We start from the raw sequence: 24,754 nt of genomic DNA, 5'->3' as shown, positions 1-24,754 counted from the left end.
ATATATGTTCATGTCCGTTAGTAAATAGGAAATTAAATTTAAAGATGACATCTTTATTTTAAAGTTGTAGTTCTTTATTTTAAAATTTTAGTTTTAAAGATTTAGTTGCTAAGATCCATTGGTCAAACAAGTCGTAACTGAATATGACGTGGAAAAATTCAGCCAAATCGTATTACATATGCAGCTTCCAGGTCCTCAATATCTCATATCAAGAGATCGGTTTATATAGGCACTATATTTGGCTATAGACCTATTTGGACAATGAAATCATAATGTTGGAATCGTGAAAAAATATAACATACAAAATTTTTCAAATCGTATATCAATTGCGGTTTCCCACGAAGTCAAGTCGATGGACCGTTTTGTATGGGAGCTCACTCAAAATAGGGATCAATAAGTAGAATCTGTACAAGTTTCAAGCGAATATCTTTATTCGTGATTTTAACAGGACAGATGGATGCCGAAATAGGCTTAGAATCTATATATTTATTGGAGTCACAGATCAATACATGGTGGATAAAATAAATGAAGGTACAAATGAAATAATGGCTCTTGTGTCATTTTTTAATAAGTCGGTTGTAGTTTCATGAAAGGGGGAACATTCATACACATATTACAAAATATCCCATTAACATTCCATTAAGGAACAGGGGATACCTCTCTCATATCAATGAGTGCAGTCCGATTAAAGTTTAAGCTCAATGATAAGGGGCCTCCTTTTTTATGCCGAATGGCATGCTGCAGAGCGACACCTCTTTAGGGAGAAGTTTTTACATGGCAAAGTACCTTACACATGTCGCCAGCATTAGGAGGGGATAACCACTAGCTACAATAATTAAGCTAAAATTTTAATCGTAATTTAATAAATAAATAAAATAAATATTGATCTAAGACCCTTTAAAGTATGAATCTATTAAGCGATATGCGTCCATTTTTTCTACTCGGCAGTCCGTCGAAATCGCAAATCGTTCGAAGGAACAAAATGAGTCATTGGATATTTTGCGCAGATACTTTCAATGCGTAAAGATCGCTTTGTGAATGTATATCCATGTTTGGATATAGCTCCCATAAAAGCCAATCTAGCGATTTAAGTGTTTTAGCCCCTAGGACAATTCTAATTGTGTTGAGCTGATATTTTCTGCGATTACTTCTGTTGTGTTCCAATATCAAATATGCTCCAAATCGATCTATTACTTCATATAGTTCTCATATACATAAAACGATCTCTTGATTGGACTTCTTCAGCACCTATATTTGCATTTGGAGATGGCGACTATGGTCAAGTTCCCATTGAGGAGCAAGTTCCTACTCATTAGAGCGATCGAAAGCGCTGATTATCCTGTAGTTGCATCCACCCCGTATACCTATGGTACATTCCGCGAACAGTGTGGACGCGCCCAGTAGCTTTCAGCTGAATTTCCCATGATAGTGAAGAACATCACACAAGTCGGAGCTCAAATTTCGAACCTGAGCATTGCACATAGTTGTCGCGAACGGTAGCTACTTCTTATAGATGTAAGTTGATTGCTATAGTAATTGGACCAAATCGTTCCATGCTTAGATATAGCTGAAATATAAACCGATCCACAGGTTTGCCTTTGTGTACCTCTAGAGGGTGCTGTTCTTGTTTGATTGGGCAAAATTTTTCCCAATGTCTTCTGATCGAGCTTGAGAAACGATAAACCGGTGATCGATTTATCAAAGGCACTTCTCTCGATTCTAAGCCGGTTTAGTTTCTTTAACTTTATCTGAACCTCTTGCTAAAGCGTTTGGATTATACAAGCTTAATATATTGGCGTTTTGATTGCAAAGTAGTGATTTTGAAGGCAAACAGCAATAATGATAGTGTATATCGCACCCCTAAATGCGTCCCTGTATACCGAGTGTTTCAGGAGATAAAGAGTCATTCGTCGGTAACCCTTTTTCGAATGTCTCTCTGTTGACTAATCGTAGAATCTGATTACTTCTTCGCGTAACATGGTTGCTTTCATCAGTGGGCACCAATTCTAAAATATGTAGTATCATAACAATGCTTAATCTGTAGAACAACGTAGGTAGTCCTATTAGGCGATCTTCTTATCTAGTGAACCTTTCATCATCGTAGCAGATTCTCTTAATAATTTTACAAAGCTTGCTTAAGACTTTATGAATTTGTTTTTGTTGTTTGCTTCCTCCCTCTCTCTGTCTCTCACTCCCCGGAATGTTATTTCCAATCTAGTCTAGTTCAATAGCCCTGACGCAAATGCTTGGAAAGTTAGTTATCGGCTTCCATTAGATAACATCAATAATTTATGATCTTCTCCGTCCCTTTGGGAAAGGTACACACGTATGCACAGTAGCAGCTACAATTATGTAGACCCTTGTAAATGTGAGTAAACCATAATCAAACGTCTAGCAATCATTCTTTTGAGTGCCTCTGTTTATGAGTGTGGGCCCTGTGGAGGGAGAAGTAGAATCAAAGGTGTCTGATAACCAAATTTCCTTTGTCGGCAAAATTTGGGCCCCGCACTCGATTATGATTACGATGATTGTGATTTCATGTACGTACTTAAAAATGTTCCACATTTTAACGTGTCCACAAAAACATAATCGAACTAAAATGATCGATCGATGTTTTGGAGTCATCATAGTTGCTTGCTGTTTTATTTTATTTCATTTTCGCCATAATAAAAGCTCTATAAATCTGTTTATACACACAAAATGTAGGGTAACTGATAGACAGCTACTGGGTGAAGTAGTGGCGGCATAAAACAAATATTTTCTTTGATGTGAAGTTTTAATATAAATTTCAATTGAGTAATATGTATGAAGGTGGAATGTTATTCCAGAGCGGGGAATATTGAAAATCAGGAGGGAGGGGGGGTGGAAAGTAAGTTAATTTTATTTCCCCTAAATAGACGAAGGCACGCCATGGCAATGGTATTATTAATGAAACTGTTTTCGGTAATTAATTTGTCAACATAAATAGAAAAGTTCTGGCCTATAGTATTGTTCTGGCACCAAACACTAAACGGCATTTGATATGACTGCCTCCCTCTACTATATCAGAAAAATGTTATTTGATATCAAATTTTGGTTTGTTTGCTTATAGTTAGCGTTTCTCACGTTTAGTTAGACAATTCTAACAAAAGATTTGTTTTAATGGGAATAGAAAAGCCAATAAATGTTGATGTCTTTAGGTAGCAGCCGATGTTCAAAAATGCAAAATTGCAATTTGCCCATGAACATTCCACTAAGGAACAGGGGAAAACATCTCACATATCAATTAGTGCTGTCCGATTCAAGACCTCCTACTTATAGCCGAATCCGAATGACAAGTCGCAGTGCGACGCCTATTTGTGGAGAAGATTTTACATGGCTATCATACCAAAAGTACAAGGCAGATATTACCGCCTTACAGGAAGTGCGATGGACTGGGAATGGCGTCACACCAACAAACAGTGACGAAATATAATATATAACACTAGTCATAAATTTGGCTGTGGATGTGTGGAAACACCTTGTCTCAAGTTTTACTCTGGTGGACGAGAGACTGGCCACATTCCGCATAAAAGCTAAATTCTTCAAATTCAGCCCTATTTGTGCCCATGCCCCGACGGAAGACAAGGACAAGCAGACCAAGGATATTTTCTACGAGCGCCTAGAAGGAAAATATGTCCGATAATAGGTTAAGGCTAACAGATTTCGCCGTGGCAAAAAACATGGTAGTTAGCAGCACCAGATTTCAATATAAAAATATTTACAAAGCCACATGGCTGTCACCTGATCAAAACACAAGGAAGGAAGGAAAATACGATCCGACACTAGACGGAAGCTGGACATTGAAAAGCTGCAAACGCAACAGATGGCAACGGCATACTTCACCCAACTGATTGATGAAAGCACTCCTTGGGGAAGTGGCAAACCATTGCCCACTCCATGGAAAATGCCACGAAATCCGTACTTGGATACCGACAGCCTCTCCCAAGAAGACCATGATACGACCAAGAGTGTCGAGATGCTACTGAAGCCAAGAATGCGGCATACAGAGCAACCCTGCAATCAGTAGCAACGCGTCAGATGAAGGCGAGGTATCGGGAGAAAAGGAGAGAGAGGAAAAACGTCGATTCTGCACAAAGAAAAAGGAAATGGAAAGACGTGAGTGTGAGTGTGAGCGAATGAAGTCCGGAAATTCTACCAAAAAATTAAACATTATACCGATGGCTTTGGTGCACGTACATCATCCTGCACAGACAAAGAAGGAAATTTAGTAACTGACACAGAAAGCTTTCTGAGGATATGGAAAAAATATTTTACCCAACTGCTAGCGCCGACGTAGGCGGCGAAGAGGATACCGCAGAACCAACCCTGATGATGATATAGAATGTTTACCTCCTAGTCAGAATAAGGTCCAAGTAGCAGCGACCCAACTGAAGAAAAACAAGGCAGGAGTCGACGGGTTACCCTATGAACCATTTAAGAGGCGGGAGGCGACACGCTGATAAGGCGTATGCATCAGCTTATTTACGCAATCTGGCTAGAAGAACACATACCTGATGATTGGAACCTCAGCATCAATGCGGCTTAAGACCTTATAAATCCAACCTAGACCAGATATTCACACTGCCCCAAATCCCGGAAAAGACCCGAGAAGGACAAATCAACACCTACCATCTCTTTGTTGTCTGCAAAGGTACTTCCGATACCATTTTACATTCAAAGTTATTTCAAGCCATGTCTGAGTTTGGGTTCCCTGTAAAATTAATAAGACTCTGCAGGATGACACTTGCTGATACACCTTCCTCAGTAAGAATAAAAAAATCTCTCGAAACCATTTAATACCAAACGAGGTCTAGACAAGGAAACCGCCTATTGTGTGATCTCTTTAATATCCTGCTGGACAAGATTATACGAGATGCAGATGTGAATAGATATGGCACACTAATCACAAGAGAGCACATGCTACTCGCCTATGCCGACGATATCGATATCATAGGCCGGTCACCGGACGTAGTAACTGCAGCCTTTGAAAGAATCGAAAGAGAGTCAGTGAAAATGGGTCTGGCAGTAAGTGGAGATAATATGGAATGGATGGTTTCAACTCCCAAAATGTAAAACCGAGCAGATAAAGAAAATCGAGAATGTTGGGAACAACAACTTTGAGATAGTCAGTAACTTTATCTACCTCGGCACCGGCGTAACCGAAACGAATGCCACCAGTTTTGAGATAAAGCGAAGAACAATACTGGCAAACAGATGCTACTTTGGATTAAGCAAGCAGTTTAAAAACATGGTCACCTCTCGACAGACGAAGATTACACTAAACAAGACAGTGATACTACCCGTGTCGTTATATGCTTCTGAGGCATGGGTACTTATGAAAGCAGACGAGGCAGTGCTTGGAGTGTTTGAGAGAAAGATTCTTCGTACAATATATGGACCAATAGGCGTCGTATGAACCACGAGCTTACAGTTACACGTATCAAACACACAACGCTTGCGTTGTATTGGGTTACCCATAAAGTAATTGCGGATTTTTTAAAAGAAAGTAAATGCATTTTTAATACAACTTAGAGTGAACTTTAATCAAATATACTTTTTTTAAACTTTTTTTCTAAAGCAAGCTAAAAGTAACAGCTGATAACTGACAGAAGAAAGAATGCAATTACAGAGTCGCAAACTGTGAAAAAATTTGTCAACGCCGACTATATGAAAAATCCGCACTTTTTGGGCAACCCAATATTTGCCATGATGTCAGAATGGATGAAGAGACTTCAGCAAAGTCTTTTGAAATCAAATACGGTGGTACACACAAACCGGGATGACTAAAAGCCCGATGAAAAAAATCAAGTGGTGGGAGATACCTCGAATCTTTTTTCAGAGATAATAAAATGAAAGCAGGAGATCGAGGCGCTTGGAACTCTATTCTAGTGGAACAAATGTTCTGTCACAGCCAATTAAAGTAGAGTAAGCTTTCATACAAACCGATCCCCTTATTTGACGTTTTGAGCCCCTGAAAGCCAGAAAAGATCTCTGGAAGCCGTAATTGTAGTCCGATATGACTGAAATTTGCACGTAGTATGCTGTTTCAAAAGTTAATATCCGTTGAGTGGTCTTCTCCCGAATATCTTACATTTGAGCTCATATTGCCATGGCCAGTAAACATATGCGGTTTAAAAAGGTTTTGAGGCTTCCCCCAGCCCCAAATACTTGACCCCGAAACTGAATGTCAGATTTGTCTTCTACTCTGAGTTCCATATTGTCATGATTGGTCTATATATTTCAATTGCGGATTTTGGGGGTGGAGTGGGACCCAACAGTGCCCTACCCTAAATGTAGGTTTGAATCGCCCCACTTATCCCCGAGATCTGGCGCTTTTTGAAAATTAAGTTAAGGGTGAAGGCCTCTCCCCCTTCGGATATCGAATAATGAAGTACTTTTTTCACCACAGAATCATTCTGTCTGTACTGGATAGAACACATCACAAATGCTGTACAGCATTTGTGAAAATTTCAAGAAAATCGGCTCAGTTGTTTTTGAGTCTATACGGCAGACATATGATGTGTTCTATCCAGTACAGACAGCCGTTTAGGGCAAAAGTAAAACACAAAAAATTTGCAATACATGTTTGGGCATAGACGTCAAATAAAATGTATTAAGATTTGTGCACGCAATTTTAGAAGATTTCCATTTTACCATTCACGATAGAAGATTTCACATTTATTTTAGAAAAATCATATCATGGCAATCCTGACGACAGATGTTCTACATATGCCAGCACTGGTAATTTATCCAAAACAGGATAGATGTCATTTTCATACAAAGTTCATTGCACTGCACTATATAGTACTAAAATAAAAAACATATAAACAACCAAACAAATCAACAGATAGAATGTGATTTTTATATAAACGAAAAATGAAAGATTGCATCCGTAACAATAAAAGAAACTTAAAATTTGATTTTAAATGTCAAGGAGGAGCTAAAATGTTTTTGGGGGGCTAAGCCCTCTTCCCAGAGGCCTTTCTGATGGTACAGGGCATCCGTTTTCAACTCCAAGAAGAAGAAAGTTCGTCCTATTATTACGATGGGCATAGATTTACTCTCTGATTATATGTAGCTATGTCTTTCTGTCCTTGAATTGTGGTTGTAGAGGTACGGATTGCATTTATTATCCGATTGTCATAAAATTTAGCACATGTTACTATTTTGATACTACGAGACAATATTTTACAAATTGGTGTCTCGACATGTGTGCAAAATATCATGAAAATTAGATCTGATTTATTTTTAGCTACCACATCTATTTTTCCCTCCAAAGTCTCATACATTTGCAAAAGTAGTAGTCGGTTTCCTAAAAAGAGTAGGGTATTATATATTAGACACCGTCCCACCTTTACCTTTGTAATCTTAAGAACACTTTTCTATTTTCGATATCCTTCTTATGTTTTATCCCTTGATCCAATATCTTTACTTCTTTGTCATTGCAGGCAATAATCGTTCCCTCAATGAGACGACCATTAAAACTGAAAACATATCAAATTCCGGCCATGATGAGCCAATGACAACGTCCAACGATGAACCGAAAAACGATAAGAAAAACAAACGTCAACGGCGTCAGCGGACACATTTTACGTCACAACAGTTACAGGAGCTGGAACATACCTTCAGTCGTAATCGTTATCCGGACATGTCGACACGTGAAGAAATTGCTATGTGGACAAATTTAACGGAGGCTCGCGTGAGGGTAAGTTTTAAAATATCACTCAACCCCTTATGGGAAAGTAAAACTTAAGCAAAGAGAGGAACAAATTGCTCGTGCAAGTAAACCGTAACGTCAAAGACATTTTTATGATGATTGATTATCGTCTCAAGGCGAGTGAATATTTGCATTCACATGTAGTCGTTGTGTGTGTGTGTGTGTGTGCAGATGTGGGGCTATGACCTACCTTAGCCTCTACATCCCATTTATCTTCCCACCACTAGTACACTGGTGGCAACATAACCTCAAACCTCTTTTATGAACTCATATTTATTGTTTACAAACTTTTTCATGCAATTTTGGTAAATCGTAAATTTCAACAAAAGGTTTTGTTTCACTGCCATTGTTTGCTAGGATCTGTGGTCGAACCCCACACACCATATCCCTCCCTGTCCCCGCTATACACTAAATGCTTTATAAATAGATTAAGCCTGTACAGTTTGGAGGTTTCATTGTGGCTGTTGATGGTCTTTCGCCCTGTTCCACACTGCACTTCAATTTGATGTCGCAAAGGCAGGCAATACCACCAAAAATTGCAGTCGTACTTGTGGTCTGAAATATATATTTGCACCAGCAAAAACAGACACGATTTTCCCAAAACCAAAACAATATTTTCCACTTACCAATGTTCGTCGTCGTCGGTTGCTGCAGTTGTATTGCAGCAGTGTAAATATTATCATTCCCTGGTGAATGGCACACATGCACACAGAGTCGCATTTGTAGTAGCAAGTGCGGTAGTGTTAAACCTCATACCAATAACAACAAAGCCCCCCCCCCCCAAAAAAAAAAAACGGCGAGCAACAATATTTTGTGTATTTCGCGCATTGCAGTTGGAAACTTTTCGGACTTGATGGTGTTGTGGAATACTCTGTTGCACCATTTTGTAAAGTTGCCATAAATTTCATCACCATGTTTGCAGTGGTTTTACTAACAGTGGCATCAGCGGTTTTTACCATCATCATGGTCATCAACACCACACCGCCATTGCCTTCGCCCGTTTACCGGTAACAATGGCATCAGCACCATCACACCCGTAGCGTGTGTTGCTGGTCTTAGTACCTTTTTGCAAAAGCCGCCGCAACCACTACCATAATCGTTTTGTTGTTCTTGTTGTCTGCCGCCGCTACAACTGGGCATTTTAAGCTCCACGGGGAGGTTACTACTATCCATGTATCCATATTTTAACTCGACTTTATGTGTACAAGCTAAAGCGGCAAATTTTTATGAGTCTATGGATGGTATTTTATTGTAAATTTAAAAATAAAAGGAAATATAAATTTGATTTTTTTTCTTGTAAAAAATAAACTTATATTTGAAAAGGGGTCTAAAAGGATTAATTAAAAGGAATAAAGATTTATTCAAATTTAAACGTAGCACTTCAAGGAACACCTTGGTTCATGGACAATTCTCACATCAAAATGGGTAAAGCTGTAGATGTATGTATGTTACTTTACGTGGCTTAAAGACCCACAAATATCAACCGCCTTTTGCGCCATCTTGTGGCTTGTAATCTTGGGCCGGTCCTGCGTTCGAAAGGTTAAATCGGCAGTACTTGAAATGGAAAATAAGAAAATGATATAACTGTGGTAATACATACATCATGGCATAAGCCTATAACGGTGAGCGCTTAGGTTGAAATTGATCAATTGAAATGTGCACATGTGGTTATGTCCTAATGCGTTTACCATTTCCAAGTCCTTCCGCTATGTTGACGAAGAGGTTTCGCTCGGGGACAAGCCGCTCGGATTTGGCTATAAAACGTCATCTTTGACCTAAATTTTATATCATGTATCACTCATCTATATAATAGACGTCTCCTGCTGTTGTTCTTTTTGAGATGTTCGTTAGCAAATTTACAATTTAATTGTCCTGTGAGTTCAATCCCCCACAGTGTTGATCAAGCTTAAAAAGCACGAAAATTAATGTAATTAAGAAGCATACTGGCACTTGTTCTTTAACCTTTCGTTTACTTTCTTACCATATAAGATCTATTTCCGACTACCTGGCCATAAAACGGTCATATAGGCGGAGATCTGGGCGATCACGGAATGCGTGGTATGGTGTTAATGCAAGGACACAGAGTGTGAACATCTTTGCGGACAGTAAACCGGCCACCAGACCAATAACAACCGGGATGGTAAGATCACGAAAAGTCTTGGAGTGTAAGAAGGAAATTAACGCCCTCTATGAAGATGGCACGATCCGCATAACTTGGCTGCCGGGCCATAGCATAGTAAAGGAGAATGAAAAGCAGACAACTTGGCAGAGAAGGCCAGAGGACTGCGGTCAATAAACTTGATTAATCCGAAGTCTTTTGGGTCGAAGCAGTACCGAAACGGTAGGTAGGACGACAAAAATCCAATGAAGAGATCCGGATCGTGAAAAGACGAGGGTATTATTGAAAGGAATTAAGCTGGAGGTAATTATAGTTTTCGGTATCATAACGGGACGCATAGGACTACAAGCTCACTTATGGAAAAACGGTGCGGCAAGAAATAGCATGTGAAGAAGCCAGCTTTCGCGGCTAACAGATACCTGTATTTAGGTGGGGACACAATGCCGGACATGAAACTACTAAGGAGCATGGTATGGAAAACCATTAGGGATTTTGTACGTAGCACGGAGTTCCTGGTTAGATTTCTTTTCTTGCTTTTTATACACTCCACCATAGGATGGGGGTACACTTATTTCGTCATTCTGTTTGCAACTACTCGAAATATTCGTCTGGCCCCATAAAGTATATATAATCTTGATCGTTGTGACATTTTATGTCGATCTAACCATATCCGTCCGTCTGTCTGTCGAGAGCACGTTAACTTTCGAAGGAGTAAAACTAGCCGCTTGAAATTTTGCACAAATACTTCTTATTAGTGTACGTCGGTTGATATTGTAAATGGGCCATATCGGTCCATGTTTTGATATAGCTGCCATATAAACCGATCTTGGGTCTTGATTTCTTGAGCCTCTAGAGTGCGCAATTCTTATCCGATTGGAATGAGATTTCGCACGACGTGTTTTGTTATGATATCCAACAACTGCTCCAAGTATGGTTCAAATCGGTCCATAACCTGATATAGCCGCCATATAAACCGATCTTTGGTCTTGCCTTCTTGAGATTCTCGAGGGCGCAATTCTTATCCGATTGGAATGAAATTTTGTACGACGTTTTCGCTATGACTTCCAACAACTGTGCTAGGATAGATTCGAATCGGCACATAACCTGATATAGCTGCCATATAAACCGATCTTAGGTCTTGAATTCTTGAGCCTCTATAGTGCGCTATTCTTATCCGATTGGAATGAAATTTTGCACGAAGTATTTTGTTATTATATCCAACAACTTTGCCAAGCATAGTTTAAATCGGTCCATAACCTGATATAGCTGCCATATAAACCGATCTGGGATCTTGACTTCTTGAGCCTTTAGAGGTCGGAATTATTATCTGATTTGTCTGAATTATTATCTGATTTGCGCATCAAACAGCCTATTGCTGGCATGGGGCGGATTAAGATTCACACCTTATTTTCAACCTGACAATTTTTGAAATATTTATGGAATAAAGACTACATTATACTACTTCTGTATTTATTAATTTTGAATCTAGATCCACATTTCACCATTTGTCATTACATTCAGTTTCATTCTTGGACTTGTTCTTGCTCCTCAACTCTCTTCCTTATGTTTCTAGTAAGTTAAAATGATTTCCTTTATTTGGTTACTAATTACCTCATTAATGTTTAATGTTTTTATTAAATGGTGTCTCAAAACTTAATATGCCAAATTTTATCTGTGATTACGTATTTACTTCTATTGAATTTTTTATTATTTAGAAATAGATAGAAATGGACATGTTACATCTGAATAACTAAGTAAAATTTTTGTGCAGATTTGTACCTTCATTAAACCTTTGGGATATCGTTGCCTTTTTCAATGATTTTATCTGGACTTCTGTAAATAATATTGCTTCCACTAATATGGGAATATTCTTGATTGCCATTGAAATTTATATTTAATATTGAACTCCAGCTACTTTTTCATATTTAACTCAATTTCTATGGGCTTACACCCTTCCTTCGTGGAATAAGAAAATATAATGATTTAATCAGACTATTTATTTAATTCATAATTTATGATGTGTAAGCTGTTTCAGATTTTTTCCTAACTTATAAGCCTTCATTTACTAGCCATGAATACATGAACAGTAAAAATATCTTAACCCTTCCTTTTGATTGTCTTATAATCAATAGATTTTCTTAATCTAAGGTCAGTGTGACTTACCCACACTTTTGATTAGTCTTCTATGTCATTAACGCCACCATTATTATCAATTACAAAAGCAACCAACATATGTCAACAAATATTCATGAAACCAATGGAACATTATAATTATATGATTAGTAAATACACCAAAGAATGAATGGCGCCAAGCGGCAAATATTAAAGGGACCAGAAACTAAGAGCCTCTAACGAACCCAAGTGACAACACAACATCAAACAAATAAACAAACACTGCTGCCACTGTACAGAATTCGTTTGTGACAGACCCTCGTGAAAGTCCAATGGTAACTCTATCCGGCCGCTGATGATCGGTTTGACGAACTAATGTCAACACAAAGACGCGGACTAAGTAATGTGGGGACAGAGCGGAAGAACTAAATGATCGATGGCAATGACAGTAGACGCAAAGATAGAGAGCTAAATAGAGAAGATTGCAGAGACACCAACGGCTAAAACGATTTGATTATAAAGTGTTGAAGGGTAGACTTCCTTCCATATTAGAGATAAAAATTTAGACAATTGTAATTAAGGTAATAATAGTGGAGATATGTGTTATCTTGTGTATGCTTTCCGTAATAGGGTGATACTTAAAGTGCGAAAGAGTTTCGACCCTTAAACAAGTATTTATAGAAGTACATGTGGGTGGAAGATAAAAGATAAATTAAAAGGGAAACTTTTGAATAGGGATTTCAGCCAGTTTGAGCCAAGGTATTAAGTCACTTTTAGATAACAATCTCTTGCGTCAGAAACCGTTGTTTATATAAGATTATGGCTAATGAAAGACTCGCAGTGGCAAATTAGATTAACGCTATTGCAAAAGTATTCCCTGATCATAAGTTCCCAAAGGGCCAGTGACGACACTCAATGAATGGTTGCAAACATATTCAAAATAATACCTCCGAATGCACAATTTGATTCAAATCGGATAAGAATTTCATCATACAGAAACTTAACAAGTCAAATAGATTGGAATTCTATCTAAACATTAGACCATTTACAATCCCAAACAACCTACCACACACATTATAGGAAAGATTTTATTATTTTTCGGAAAATGTTGCTGTTGTAGCAGTATGTTGACCACTGAGGCGGCAGCCCTTCTCAACGCAGGACTCCATCGGGCCAATTCGGTACGTACAACCGGCTGCCATGGTTGCTGCCGTATGGTATCAATGGTATTGATATTGAAGCAATACCGTGAAGTAATACCAAACAATAACATATGTTATTGCAGTATTCGGTATTTGTCACTTTTGAAGTTTCTTTCTTTGACAAGTACAATCTACGCCATTATTAAAATTGGACGGATACACGCTTCAATAATGCATTGAAATTATTTAGATTCACTACAAAAATGATGAAATCATCTTGACTGATTAGGCCCATTTCCACCTAGGTGGCTGCGTCAACGAAACAAATTGTCGCATGTGGGGCTTGGAAAACCCAACAGTTATTGTTGAGAAACCTCTCCATCCGCAACATCGCACCATATATGATACGACGGGGTCTTTGGACCTTACATTCTCGACTATGAGGTTAGATCAACAGCTAAATTGTGATATCGAGCGATGATAAATGAATTTTTATGGTCCGAGTTGGAAGGTATTGATCTGGGCAACACTTAAGGGCTGGTTATGCTCTCGTAAACGTACCGTAAATGTAGGAAAACGTGTCAGCTGTTTTGTCTTGTCTTATGAATACACGTACAAATGATTACCGTTTTCGTGTCATCTGTTAAATTTTTCAGTTCTAAATCCAAAATTTATTTTTCGAAAACTTATATTCTCCTATTCTATGATTTCTCTGTGCAATTTTTTACAGTTTGTAGTTCATATTTTGTTTAGGTTGAATGCTAAGCAAATCAGGTAAAAGTGAGTTCACTCGGTGGCCAATCTGACCCATGGTGAAAAAAAATGAAAAGTGAGAAATATGTGAAAATATACATAAGAAGATATTACAAGAAGGAAGTATGCGCTAGATTTTGTTAGCACTATGTCCCAAGATAACAAAATTTTCCGATTTTGGTCCGATATCGGACCCGATGTCGTACCGAGATCGTAACTAAATTTGAGAGACGTGCTTGTCATGTTGTCGGAACGATACGGCTGAGGGAAATCAGATATATTTACCGCCATATCGTACCGATGTCGGAGCAAAGTTCCGGTGAAATTCGGATGGGCAATTTTATGTCGTACCGAATTCGGTCCCAATTCGCATACTTCCTTCTGACCGATTTCTTGACGAATGTCTTACAATTGATCAAACAAAACAAAAATTCCAAGGCAACAGTTAACGGCACCATGCGCAATTTACGTGGAAATGTTGCTTGCAAAAATAAAAATGAACCAAACAAAACATCCTCCGACACACCGTACAGAAATCGTTACGATCACGTTCCAAACAATAACAAAAAAACCCCTCAGACTTGTCGAACCGATTTCTTTACGGATTTTGGTAAAAATTATAGTATTTTTCGTCCAATTATGTGCAGACATGTTGTACGTCGGACAAAAAGATATAATCAGGGCTGATTTTAATAAAATTTTGCGTATGTTTTGGGACCTCGAATAAAACGTCTCATGCAAAACTTTGTAAAGATCGAACCAAAATTGTGGTCTATATCAGATGAAAGATATATCTGGGATCTATATCTTAATCTAAACCGAATTTTATGAAATTTTGCACACATATTAGGACGTCAAATAAAACAACTCTTGCCAAATCTTGTTAGGATAGGACTAAAATTGTTACTTCTACAGCATTAACAGACCATAACGGATGAAAGATATATACCGGAGCTATATCTTAATCCGCGCCGCTTTTTATGAAAGTTTGCACACATATTATGACGTCAAATAAAACACCTCGTGCTAAATTTCATAAAAGATCGGGCGAAAATTATGGCAGCTATAGCCTTAAAACTCCATATGGGATAAAAGATGTAAATGGAAGCTATATCTACATCTGAACCGATTTTTATGACATTTTGCACACGTATTGGTATGTTAAATAGAATACCTAGTGCTCAATTTAGTAAAGGTCGGACGAAAATTGTGGCTGATATAGCCTTAAAAGCCCATATCGGATGAAAGATATATATGGGAGCTCTATCAAAATCTTTACAGATTTTTATGAAATTCTATCAAAATCTTTACAGATTTTTATGAAATTTTACCGGCATCTCTTCTTAGGCAAAAAAGGATAAAAGAAAAGATTTGCTCTGCTATTAGAGCGATATCAAGATATATTTCGGTTCGGACCACAATTAAATTATATGTTGGAGACCTGTGTAAACTGTCAGCCAATTCGAATAAGAATTGTGCTCTTTGGGGGCTAAAGAAGTAAAATAGAGAGATGAATTTATATGGAAGCTGTATCAGGCTATAGACCGATTCAAACCATAACAAACACATATGTTAATGGTCATGCGAGGATCCGCCGTACAAAATTTCAGGCAAATCGGATAATAATTGCGTCCTCTAGAGGCTCAAGAAGTCAATATCCCAGATCGGTTTATATGGCAGCTATATCAGGTTATGAACCGATTTCAACCTTATTTGGCACAGTTGTTGAAAGTCAAAAAATACGTCATGCAAAATTTCAGCCAAATCGGATAAGAATTGCGCCCTCTAGAAGCTCAAGAAGTCAAGTTCCCAGATCGGTTTATATGACAGCTCTATCAGGTTATGTACCGATTTAAACCATACTTTGCAAAGTTGTTGGATATCACAACAAAATATTATGTACAAAAATTCATTCAAATCGGATAAGAATTGCGCCTTCTAGAGGCACAAGAAGTCAAGACCCAAGATCAGTTTATATGACAGCTATATCAGGTTATTAACCGATTTTAACCTTATTTGGCACAGTTGTTGAAAGTCAATGCAAAATTTCAGCCAAATCGGATAAGAATTGCGCCCTCTAGAGGCTCAAGAAGTCAAGACCCAAGATCGGTTTATATGGCAGCTATATCAGGTACAGTTGTTGGAAGTCAAAGCGAAACATGTCATGCAAAATTCTATTCCAATCGGATAAGAATTGCGCCCTCAAGGGGCTTAAGAAGTCAAAATCCAAGATCGGTTTATATGGCGGTTATATCAGTAATACACTACTTTTCGAGTAGTTACAAACATAATTAGTATACCTCCATCCTATGGTGGAGGGTATAAAATAGTAACTAATCTGCCATTTGAGAACGGTAAGAGATAACTGTAAAATGGTTATAGCTATGGTATTAACAAGTATATACGCCATAGGTGGTGTGGGCACACCTTGGCAAGCCCCCTAATCAAGTCTTCATTTGTGGTCCGATTTTCAAATTTTCGAAAACGAAAACTTTGAATTTTGCCGATAAAACTGACCTTAAATAACAAAAAGTAAAAATTATCCAATTTTTTTTTAATACAATTCCCAAATTTCCATCTCGGTCATGCAAAGGTGGTTTCAAAGTTGTCATTCTTTGGTAAATTGGCTATGGAGGTGGCTACAAATATGGTTTGGCGCAAACAAAAATTTAGGAAGCCTGTCTCGGAAAGAATTCAAAAATTAAAAGTCGAAAATCCCCGAGACCAGAAGAGATATTGTCGATATCAAGCGAACTTTTTTGTAGGGTTTTTGAACACTTTCAGCAAAACTCGGACCACAAATTAAGATGTGCAAGCCCGAAAAAAATTTCGTAATGCCGAGGTGATCAATTTTAGTGGCCTGTTGAGAGACGCCCAGACGAGTTACTTCCTGCAATTTTGCACATAGTCCCGTTACCTCTCTACCCGTTCTCAAACGGCAGATTTTTTAGGAGGATATAAAAAATTTGCAAAAAATATTACGTTATAGAGAGATTATTTTGTGTGAGAATTTCAACTTGCGCTTAAAATACAACTGGCTGGTTATAGGGAAGTTCGTTGTAGAGAAGTTCCACTGTATTACAATATAAAGCAATGACATTTTAACCATGGTTTGATGACCTCCCTTTTCCAAAAACTGTTTGGTCACAACTTAAAAGCCGACAACCCAACCTGTCCACAAAAGCTGGCATATCATAAAACATTCCCACCAAATTGAAGACAGCTCCAGCTCAACTAGTCTTCAGGTTAGGTTAGGTTGAAAAGAGGGTGCAGATATTAATCCGTCCCTTGCCACTATGAACATACACTTAAGCCAGTAATTGGCGTAGGTGTATGTCCATAGTTCAAGTTATTAATTTTATACAGCTAAATTGTCAATTTTATCCACTGTGCGTTGGTATCAATTTTTTCGTTGAGTGCATATATTATCATTTGAGCTTAACTGGTCCTGTGAAAAGAGGCATTCAAATTTAGTGTGTTAACATGAAATGTCAAAGATTTTTCGTTCTCAAGTCATAAAATAACAATTATCATACTGATCAGAAACTAAGCACAAAAATAACAAACATCTGTTAGATAAACATAAATAGCTACCAACTTTTGCATCCCTGTGACAATAAAAACTTCTGTCGAAAGACAACTCTGCACAAGGTGAAGAGCTAAACGATGTCAACCGACCCGTAGATGGCAGCAGAGAATGAATGTTGATGATGACAAATTTGTTTGGCTGCAATGGTAATTTCATGGATTTTTAATGCAAATTTCGCTACAATTTGTATCGTCATGCATATGTTCACATTTTCGAAACGTCGAAATATCTTGGCTCGATTGAAAGAATCCTTCAAAAACTTTGAAAAAGATAACGAAACTTTTCTCATCATGCCCCATATTGAAAGGAGGAAGACACAAGGGACAAAATGGATTCGAAAAAACCGGAGTTTATGTAAAAACAATAATCATTGGCCTCATTTCAAGCATTCTCATGATGATGATGATGACGAAAGCGAAGGTTATCCCTTTGTTTTTTCAGTCATAATTGCCCAAAAGCACCACCTTACTTAACAAACAAAAAGAGAACAAGTGCCTGTCTGTCCATCCTTTTGTGTGGTTGTCTTTGCCACCATTGTTGCATTTTTTTTTGTATTCTGTAATTTTATGATGCGAAATTATGTCAATTTTAACATGTGTTCCGAAAAACGCCATGATTTCCAAATGTGAAACCAAGACACCACACCCCACCCAGATGGAAGAAAGGGAAAAAGGCATATTTTACACCTAATGATATCCACATTGTAGCCATTTATTTTGGCCCGCTTCAGTTGCTTCCCCTTGTGCCAGCCAGTGCGTCTATGGCTTTACCCAGTCAGCCACCTTATGATTGCTTTATGAGGCATTTTATTGCCCTCTCCGGATCTGTTGTCTTTGGGTTGCCTGCTTGGTTAGAGACATCATAAAATTGATGGCTTTGGCAAATGTAATATAATCAAATCTAAATGTTAAACAATGCATTTATAATTTGTCATCAACATTGAATTTGTGTTCACCCAACACTGCAAAGCGGCACAGAAAGAGGGGGAAATGCAGTAAAGGGTATACCCTTGGCCATGGTAATGGTAAAACGGTAATAATGATCATGATGGTGGTGTTGGTGAAAATTACCCCCTTTAGAGTTGCTTAGATTTCAAACCACATGGAAATTAACGATGTTCCTTCCCCATGGTGGTGGTGGCAATAGTTACTGCTTCCCTTGCTCTTTCTCAGCCACTAAAGTCACTTTGTAATGTATTCGCTTTGTGTTTTGTTTTGTTTTTTGGTCCACGGAATAACAAAAGGTAATAAAATTTAACACAATTTATAAAAAAGGGATTATCCTGTGCAAACATAACATTTTTGTAGCCCTTCTGTTTTCGTTTTGTGTGCTTTGTTGCACACTTTCCGAACAATGGGCAATAGTTTGCGTTGCGAAACAATGCAATGATTTAAGAGAGCAGGAAGTTTTTTTCCCTTGACTTAGTTAATAGAATTAGAATCTTAAATTAGTTAATAGAATTGCGGATATTAACATTTCCTACGAAAACAATCAAAAAGTATTGGAATACAAAAAAGTTTTGAATAGTGACACAAACAATTGATTACTAATTTTCCCTTGAATATTCCATTAAGGAACAGGGAATACTTCTCTCATATCAATGAGTGCAATCCGATTAAGGTTTAAACTCAATGATAAGGGGAGCCTTTTTATACCCACCACCATAAAATGGCGGTATACCAATCTAGTCATTCCGTTTGTAACACCTCGAAGTATTGATCTGCGACCCCATAAATTATGTTGATTCTGTATCGTCCCGACAATCTGAGTCCATCTAGCAATGTCCTTCCGTCCGTCTGTCGAAATCACGATAGCGCTCGAATGCGTAAAGCTATTTCTTATTGATGTAGATCCTTGGGAATTGCAAATGGGCCATATGAGTTCAAATTTGGATATAGCTCCCATTTAAACCGATCCCCCGATTTGACTTTTTGAGCCCCTAGATGACTCAATTTTTAGCCGATTTGGAACAAATACTTGAGTTGTGACTTTCAATATCCATCCCAAGTATGATTGGCATCGGTCTATAAATAGATATAGATTATAGATAGATAGATAGATTGCAATCGGTCTATAAATTGATATAGCTCCCATTTAAACCGATCCCCCGATTTGACCCTAGAAGACTCAATTTTTATCCGATTTGGCTAAAATCTATAGTAAAGACTAAGGTTATGATTTCCAATATCAATGCCAAGTATGATCGAAATCGGTCTATAAACAGATATAGCCCCTGTAATTATAAACCGATCCCCGGATTTTACTTCTTCAGTCCTTCAAAGCTTAAAACCCTATCTTATGACTTACAACATCAGTTCTAAGTTTCATCCAAATCGGTCAATATGGTGATATAGGCGCCCTAAGTACCGATATCCCGATTTGTCTTCTTAAGACCAAAATATTGGGTTGCCCAAAAAGTAATTGCGGATTTTTTAAAAGAAAGTAAATGCATTTTTAATAAAGCTTAGAATGAACTTTAATCAAATATACTTTTTTTACACTTTTTTCTAAAGCAAGCTAAAAGTAACAGCTGATAACTGACAGAAGAAAGAATGCAATTAAAGAGTCACAAGCTGTGAAAAAATTTGTCAACGCCGACTATATGAAAATCCGCAATTACTTTTTGGGCAACCCATAATTCAAATACAAACTCAGTTAAAAAGGGAACATTTTTAGCGGAATCAATGGTGCTGGGTATCCAAGATTCGCCCCGGCCGAACATAGCACGCTTTTACTTGTTTATGCTCAGTCCGAACTTCTTGCTGCATAGCGGCACCGCTTGGTATAGAAGGTAAAAAATGGCAGGGCACCTCACAAATATAGCCAGCATTAGTAAGAAGATAATCATAGCTGAAAAAATTTTTTTTCTAATGCTCACACCCGGATTTGAACTCAGACGTGGACGTCATAGGCGGATATTCTAACCTCCATGGTGGCCTCCTGAAGATTGAGTACTAACTAACCTAAATATAAATGAATTCCACTACTCGCTTTCTGATGGCTATAGCACACGATTCAGAGATGCCGTGATTTCTGGTAGAAGCGGCTTTTGCAGGTAAAATATTAATGTGGATAGTGATGCTGATGTACATTACCAGATAGGGGGTAGATCAGATGTCCATTGAACAAATTTCACCGAAAGAAAAGTTGATATCAACGGTATTGATAGTGAATTAACACCAAAATAATACCGTATGGTATCTATAATGTAAAGCATTATAAATACCATCCGTATAATGTAAAGAGTTCTGAATACCATTTTGTTTTCCAAACGCTATAACTTTTGGCTGATTAGTCAGATGTTGGCATTTGTTGCAGCAAAGTTATTGCAAATTACGAATCCAAATCATGCATGGAATTGAAAATTGATCCACAAATGCCTTGGTAAATTGCAAAATGCGAAGCCAGTCTAGGCCAAAATGTCAACAAATCAAAATTAAAACTCGTATGTCCCCGAAACCAATGAAGATATTGTACACCTCAAGAAGATATTGTCTACCTCAGGACTCTTTGCTGATTTTCAAAATTATTTTTTTTTTCTTTTTAAGGACTATCCAGCAGATGATAGAAATAGAAAAAAAAATTATTTTGAAAATCGGCCCTCATTTGAAGTTTTGACAGCCAGAGCAATTTTTCAATATACCAAGGTGACCAATTTAGGGGCCTGCTAAAAGACGGCATTGACATTTTTCACACGATCTCGCGAGCACCTCAGCTCTAACCAAATTTCAAAGTAATATCTCTACCCGTTCTCACACAGCATATTTTTTCGATTTCTCCCACTGTATGGTGTTGCTTTATTTATTGATAGCATACACAGCAAAAAATAACACTTTGAAAAAACCTACTACCAAATTTGTTTGTGAAACTTTAAATTCTCAACGAATTTAAATTCTCTCAATTTGCCCGGTCGGGCAAAAAAATTTTATTTATTTTTTTCATTTATTTTAGAATATTCGACATAAAAAAAATATGAATTTCGTATTGAGAAAACAATTTTTAGAGTGCTTTTTACCTTTTTTATACCCTACATCACTACTGTGGAACAGGGTATTATAACTTAGTGCATTTGTTTGTAACACCCAAAAGCAAGAGAGATAGACCCATTGATAAGTATACCGATCGACTCAGAATCACTTTCTGATTCGATTTAGCTATGTCCGTCTGTCTGACTGTCTGTCCGTCCGTTTTTCTGTCCATGTTAATTTGTGTACAAACTACAGGTCGCAATTTTCATCCGATTGTCTTCAAATTTAATACAAGGGTGTTTTTCGGCCTAGAGAAGAAGCCTATTGCAATTGGAAAAAATCGGATCAGTTTTGGATATAGCTCCCATATAATTGTTCGTCGGATTTTCAGTAATAATGCAATAAAAAGATCATTTGTTAACCGATTCTCTAGAAATTTAGCAGGCAGGATTTTCTTATGACTCTATTGGTGAATTTCAAAGAAATCGGTTCAGATTTAGATATAGCTCCCATATATATGTTCGTCAGAAATTGGCTATTTGCAATATTCTTGTCATTTGTCAAACGTAATTATTAAAGTTTGAACATATGCTCGAAATGTGATACGGATTGTTTAATAACCCATCTGAAAACATCTGCCGAGGTCCATTAAAATTGGTTTAGAATTGCATATAGCCCCACATTGTACTTATAGGGTAGGTGCAGGATATTATACAGTCAGCACCGCCCGACTTTTGCCCTTCCTTACTGGTATTAATTTAATTAATTGAGACACTTATTACTGTGCAGCAGTACTTATTGATTTATTTTATCATAAAATAGATGATGTCGGTATGCTATAGGATACGTGCAAGACAATCAAACATGAGATCATGAGTGAGATCTCTGCGGCACTAAATTAATAAAATTTGTTTTTAAGGGCAATAGTAAAGAGTGACAGAGGAAAACCCGAGAGCAGCTGTAAAACGAACGACACAAATCAGTGCGAGCCGAATAAAGGAACAAAAACACCACCACCCGAAGCGAAGCACATGCGTTGGCTGGTTTGATGATTCTTTGCCTTGCTTACGGATATATTGTTGTTGTTGTATGTTCGCTTGCGAAGAGTGTCTTTCAAAAAAAAAATTGTACTTTGGGTCGTCGAGATTCAAAATAAATTGTTGCAGGAAAATTAACAAATTTCGTGTCGTTTTTCGACCAAAGTTGTTGTTTTTCAAAATTATTTTTATCTGTGTACGGTATCAATTTTTCTTTCGCTGTATAATTCGTAATTTAACAAAACACAACAAAGGTTATCTGGAATAGGTACTGGACCCATGTATCAGAGGATAGCATCAGAAGGATATGTAATTTTTATACCCTCCACCATAGGATAGGGGTACACTAATTTCGTCATTCTGTTTGTAACGCTTCGAAATATGCGTCTGAGACCCCATAAAGTATATATATTCTTCATCGTCGATAGCTTTCGAAGGAGTAAAGCTATCCGAATGAAATTTTGCACAAATACTTTATATTAGTGTAGGTCGGTTGGGATTGTCAATGGGCCAAATCGGTCTATGTTTTATATATAGCTGCCATATAAACCGATCTTGGGTCTTGACTTCTTGAGCCTCTAGATGGCGCTATTCTCGTCCGATTTGACTGCACATGGAGTTTTGGTATCACTTCCAACAACTGTGTTAAGTATGATTCAAATCGGTTCATAATCTCGTATAGCTGTCATATAAACCGATCTTGGATCTTGACTTCTTGAGCCAATAGAGCGCGCAATTCCTTCAATATACGTGCTTATATGGTGTTAATCGATCAGCAGTTTGATACAGCTCCATACAGCTCCCATATAAACCTATCTCCCGCTTTTGCTTCTTGAGCAATTCTTATCCAAATGAACTGAAATATTGCACAATGAATTCTACAATGTTCAGCATTCATTTATGGTCCGAACTATAACTTGATAAAGCTCCAATAGCAAAACAGTTCTTATTCAGTATTCTTTGTTTGCCTAAAAAGAGATACCGCGCATAGAACTCGGCAAATGCGATCCATGGTGGAGGGTATATAAGATTCGGCCCGGCCGAACTTAGCACGCTCTTACTTTTTAAGACTTGAATGATCACAGCTTCTCATTGCATTAGATTCAAGTTTATTCAGAATACTGTAAATGTTGTCCCTCTCTCAAAAATGAAGTAAGTTTAGGAACCTTCGGATGAGTAATGGAAACCTTGAAGAGCATTAATGTAAACCCTGAAACGGACAAACTGGCACCGGAAGAGGATGTCCAAAAGCAATACAATATCCTGCTTTGAATCAATCGTAAAGATCTAACAAGATGTGTCTGTAAAGGGACAAAGTATGAAAGTATGAACATTATTTTATTAACTCTGGAAGTAATTGCTGCTAAATTGGTCGAATAAGCTGAAGACGAAACTGTTGCGACTAGGTGGAGCTTCTAGCACTATAGATCTGCCAAAGGACTATCGGATAACAGTGGGGTTTGAATCTCACATCATCCACTGGCTGTATATTACAGTTGTCAGACTTTATTTGCCATATGGTGCATCATGGCTGTTCAATTGGACATATTTGAGACCTCAGCCCATTGAGGTTAAGAGAACAAGTTTTCAACAAACTTTCTTACGTTAGTTTTGAAAGTTTACAACTAGTGAAATTCTCCCTGAAGACATTATTATCTCTAACCAGAAATTTTCAGTATAATGGTCTTGCTTTCTTTAAAGCCATATATACTTTGCTACTCCAGCTTTGTAGGAGTGCCACTTCTCTGGGACCCTCCGAGTATTACTCGATTTTTATTTTTTTTTTTAATTCAAACGCCAACAATGTGCTAAGCGTCTCATTGGTGGTATTTTGCGAATCTCAACAAATGTTTCATCGTCGCACTAAATCAATTTCTAAAAATACCAAAAAAGAGACATAAAAGTAAAAAAAGGCAAACACATTTCAAATAACTGGCTATTTACATTTTTTATGGCCCACAAAAACACCTAACCCTGGCTTCATGTCGCATTTCATATTTTGCCACACTTCCACCCACCTCACTCAAAATGGCATTCATGGGCTGGAGTAAGGTGGTGGTTGGCGGAAGGTAAACGGCGACAGGTGTTGCCAATTGTCTGTAAAGCACATTCATATTTATCGCTTTGACAAAACCTCAAAAAAAAAAAACGAAGCGCACAAAGAATAACCATTAAATGCTCGTTTTGGGTATTTTTAACAAACCAAACGTAAGCGAACCAGAGCAAAAGTTCAAAGGTAGCCACACGAGTGAGTGGCACGTAAAACTCATGCATGGTGTAGATGGTCCTAGGTCGT

The 24,754-nt window shown here is 37.7% G+C and overlaps 1 protein-coding gene across 1 annotated transcript in view; it reads left to right on the top strand.

The window, feature by feature from the left end:
* LOC106096085 (pituitary homeobox homolog Ptx1) overlaps window positions 1–24,754 on the top strand; it is a 123,604-nt gene that overhangs the window by 84,077 nt on the left and 14,773 nt on the right. Inside the window, exon 4 of the mRNA XM_059363382.1 lies at window positions 7,470–7,726. Within this exon, the coding sequence (XP_059219365.1) occupies window positions 7,470–7,726 (257 nt within the window). The remainder of the gene's footprint in view (window positions 1–7,469; window positions 7,727–24,754) is intronic.

Source organism: Stomoxys calcitrans, chromosome 2 (genome assembly GCF_963082655.1).
Source record: "Stomoxys calcitrans chromosome 2, idStoCalc2.1, whole genome shotgun sequence".
Taxonomy (NCBI): Eukaryota; Metazoa; Arthropoda; class Insecta; order Diptera; family Muscidae; genus Stomoxys; species Stomoxys calcitrans.
This window is presented reverse-complemented; position numbering and strand designations above follow the sequence as displayed.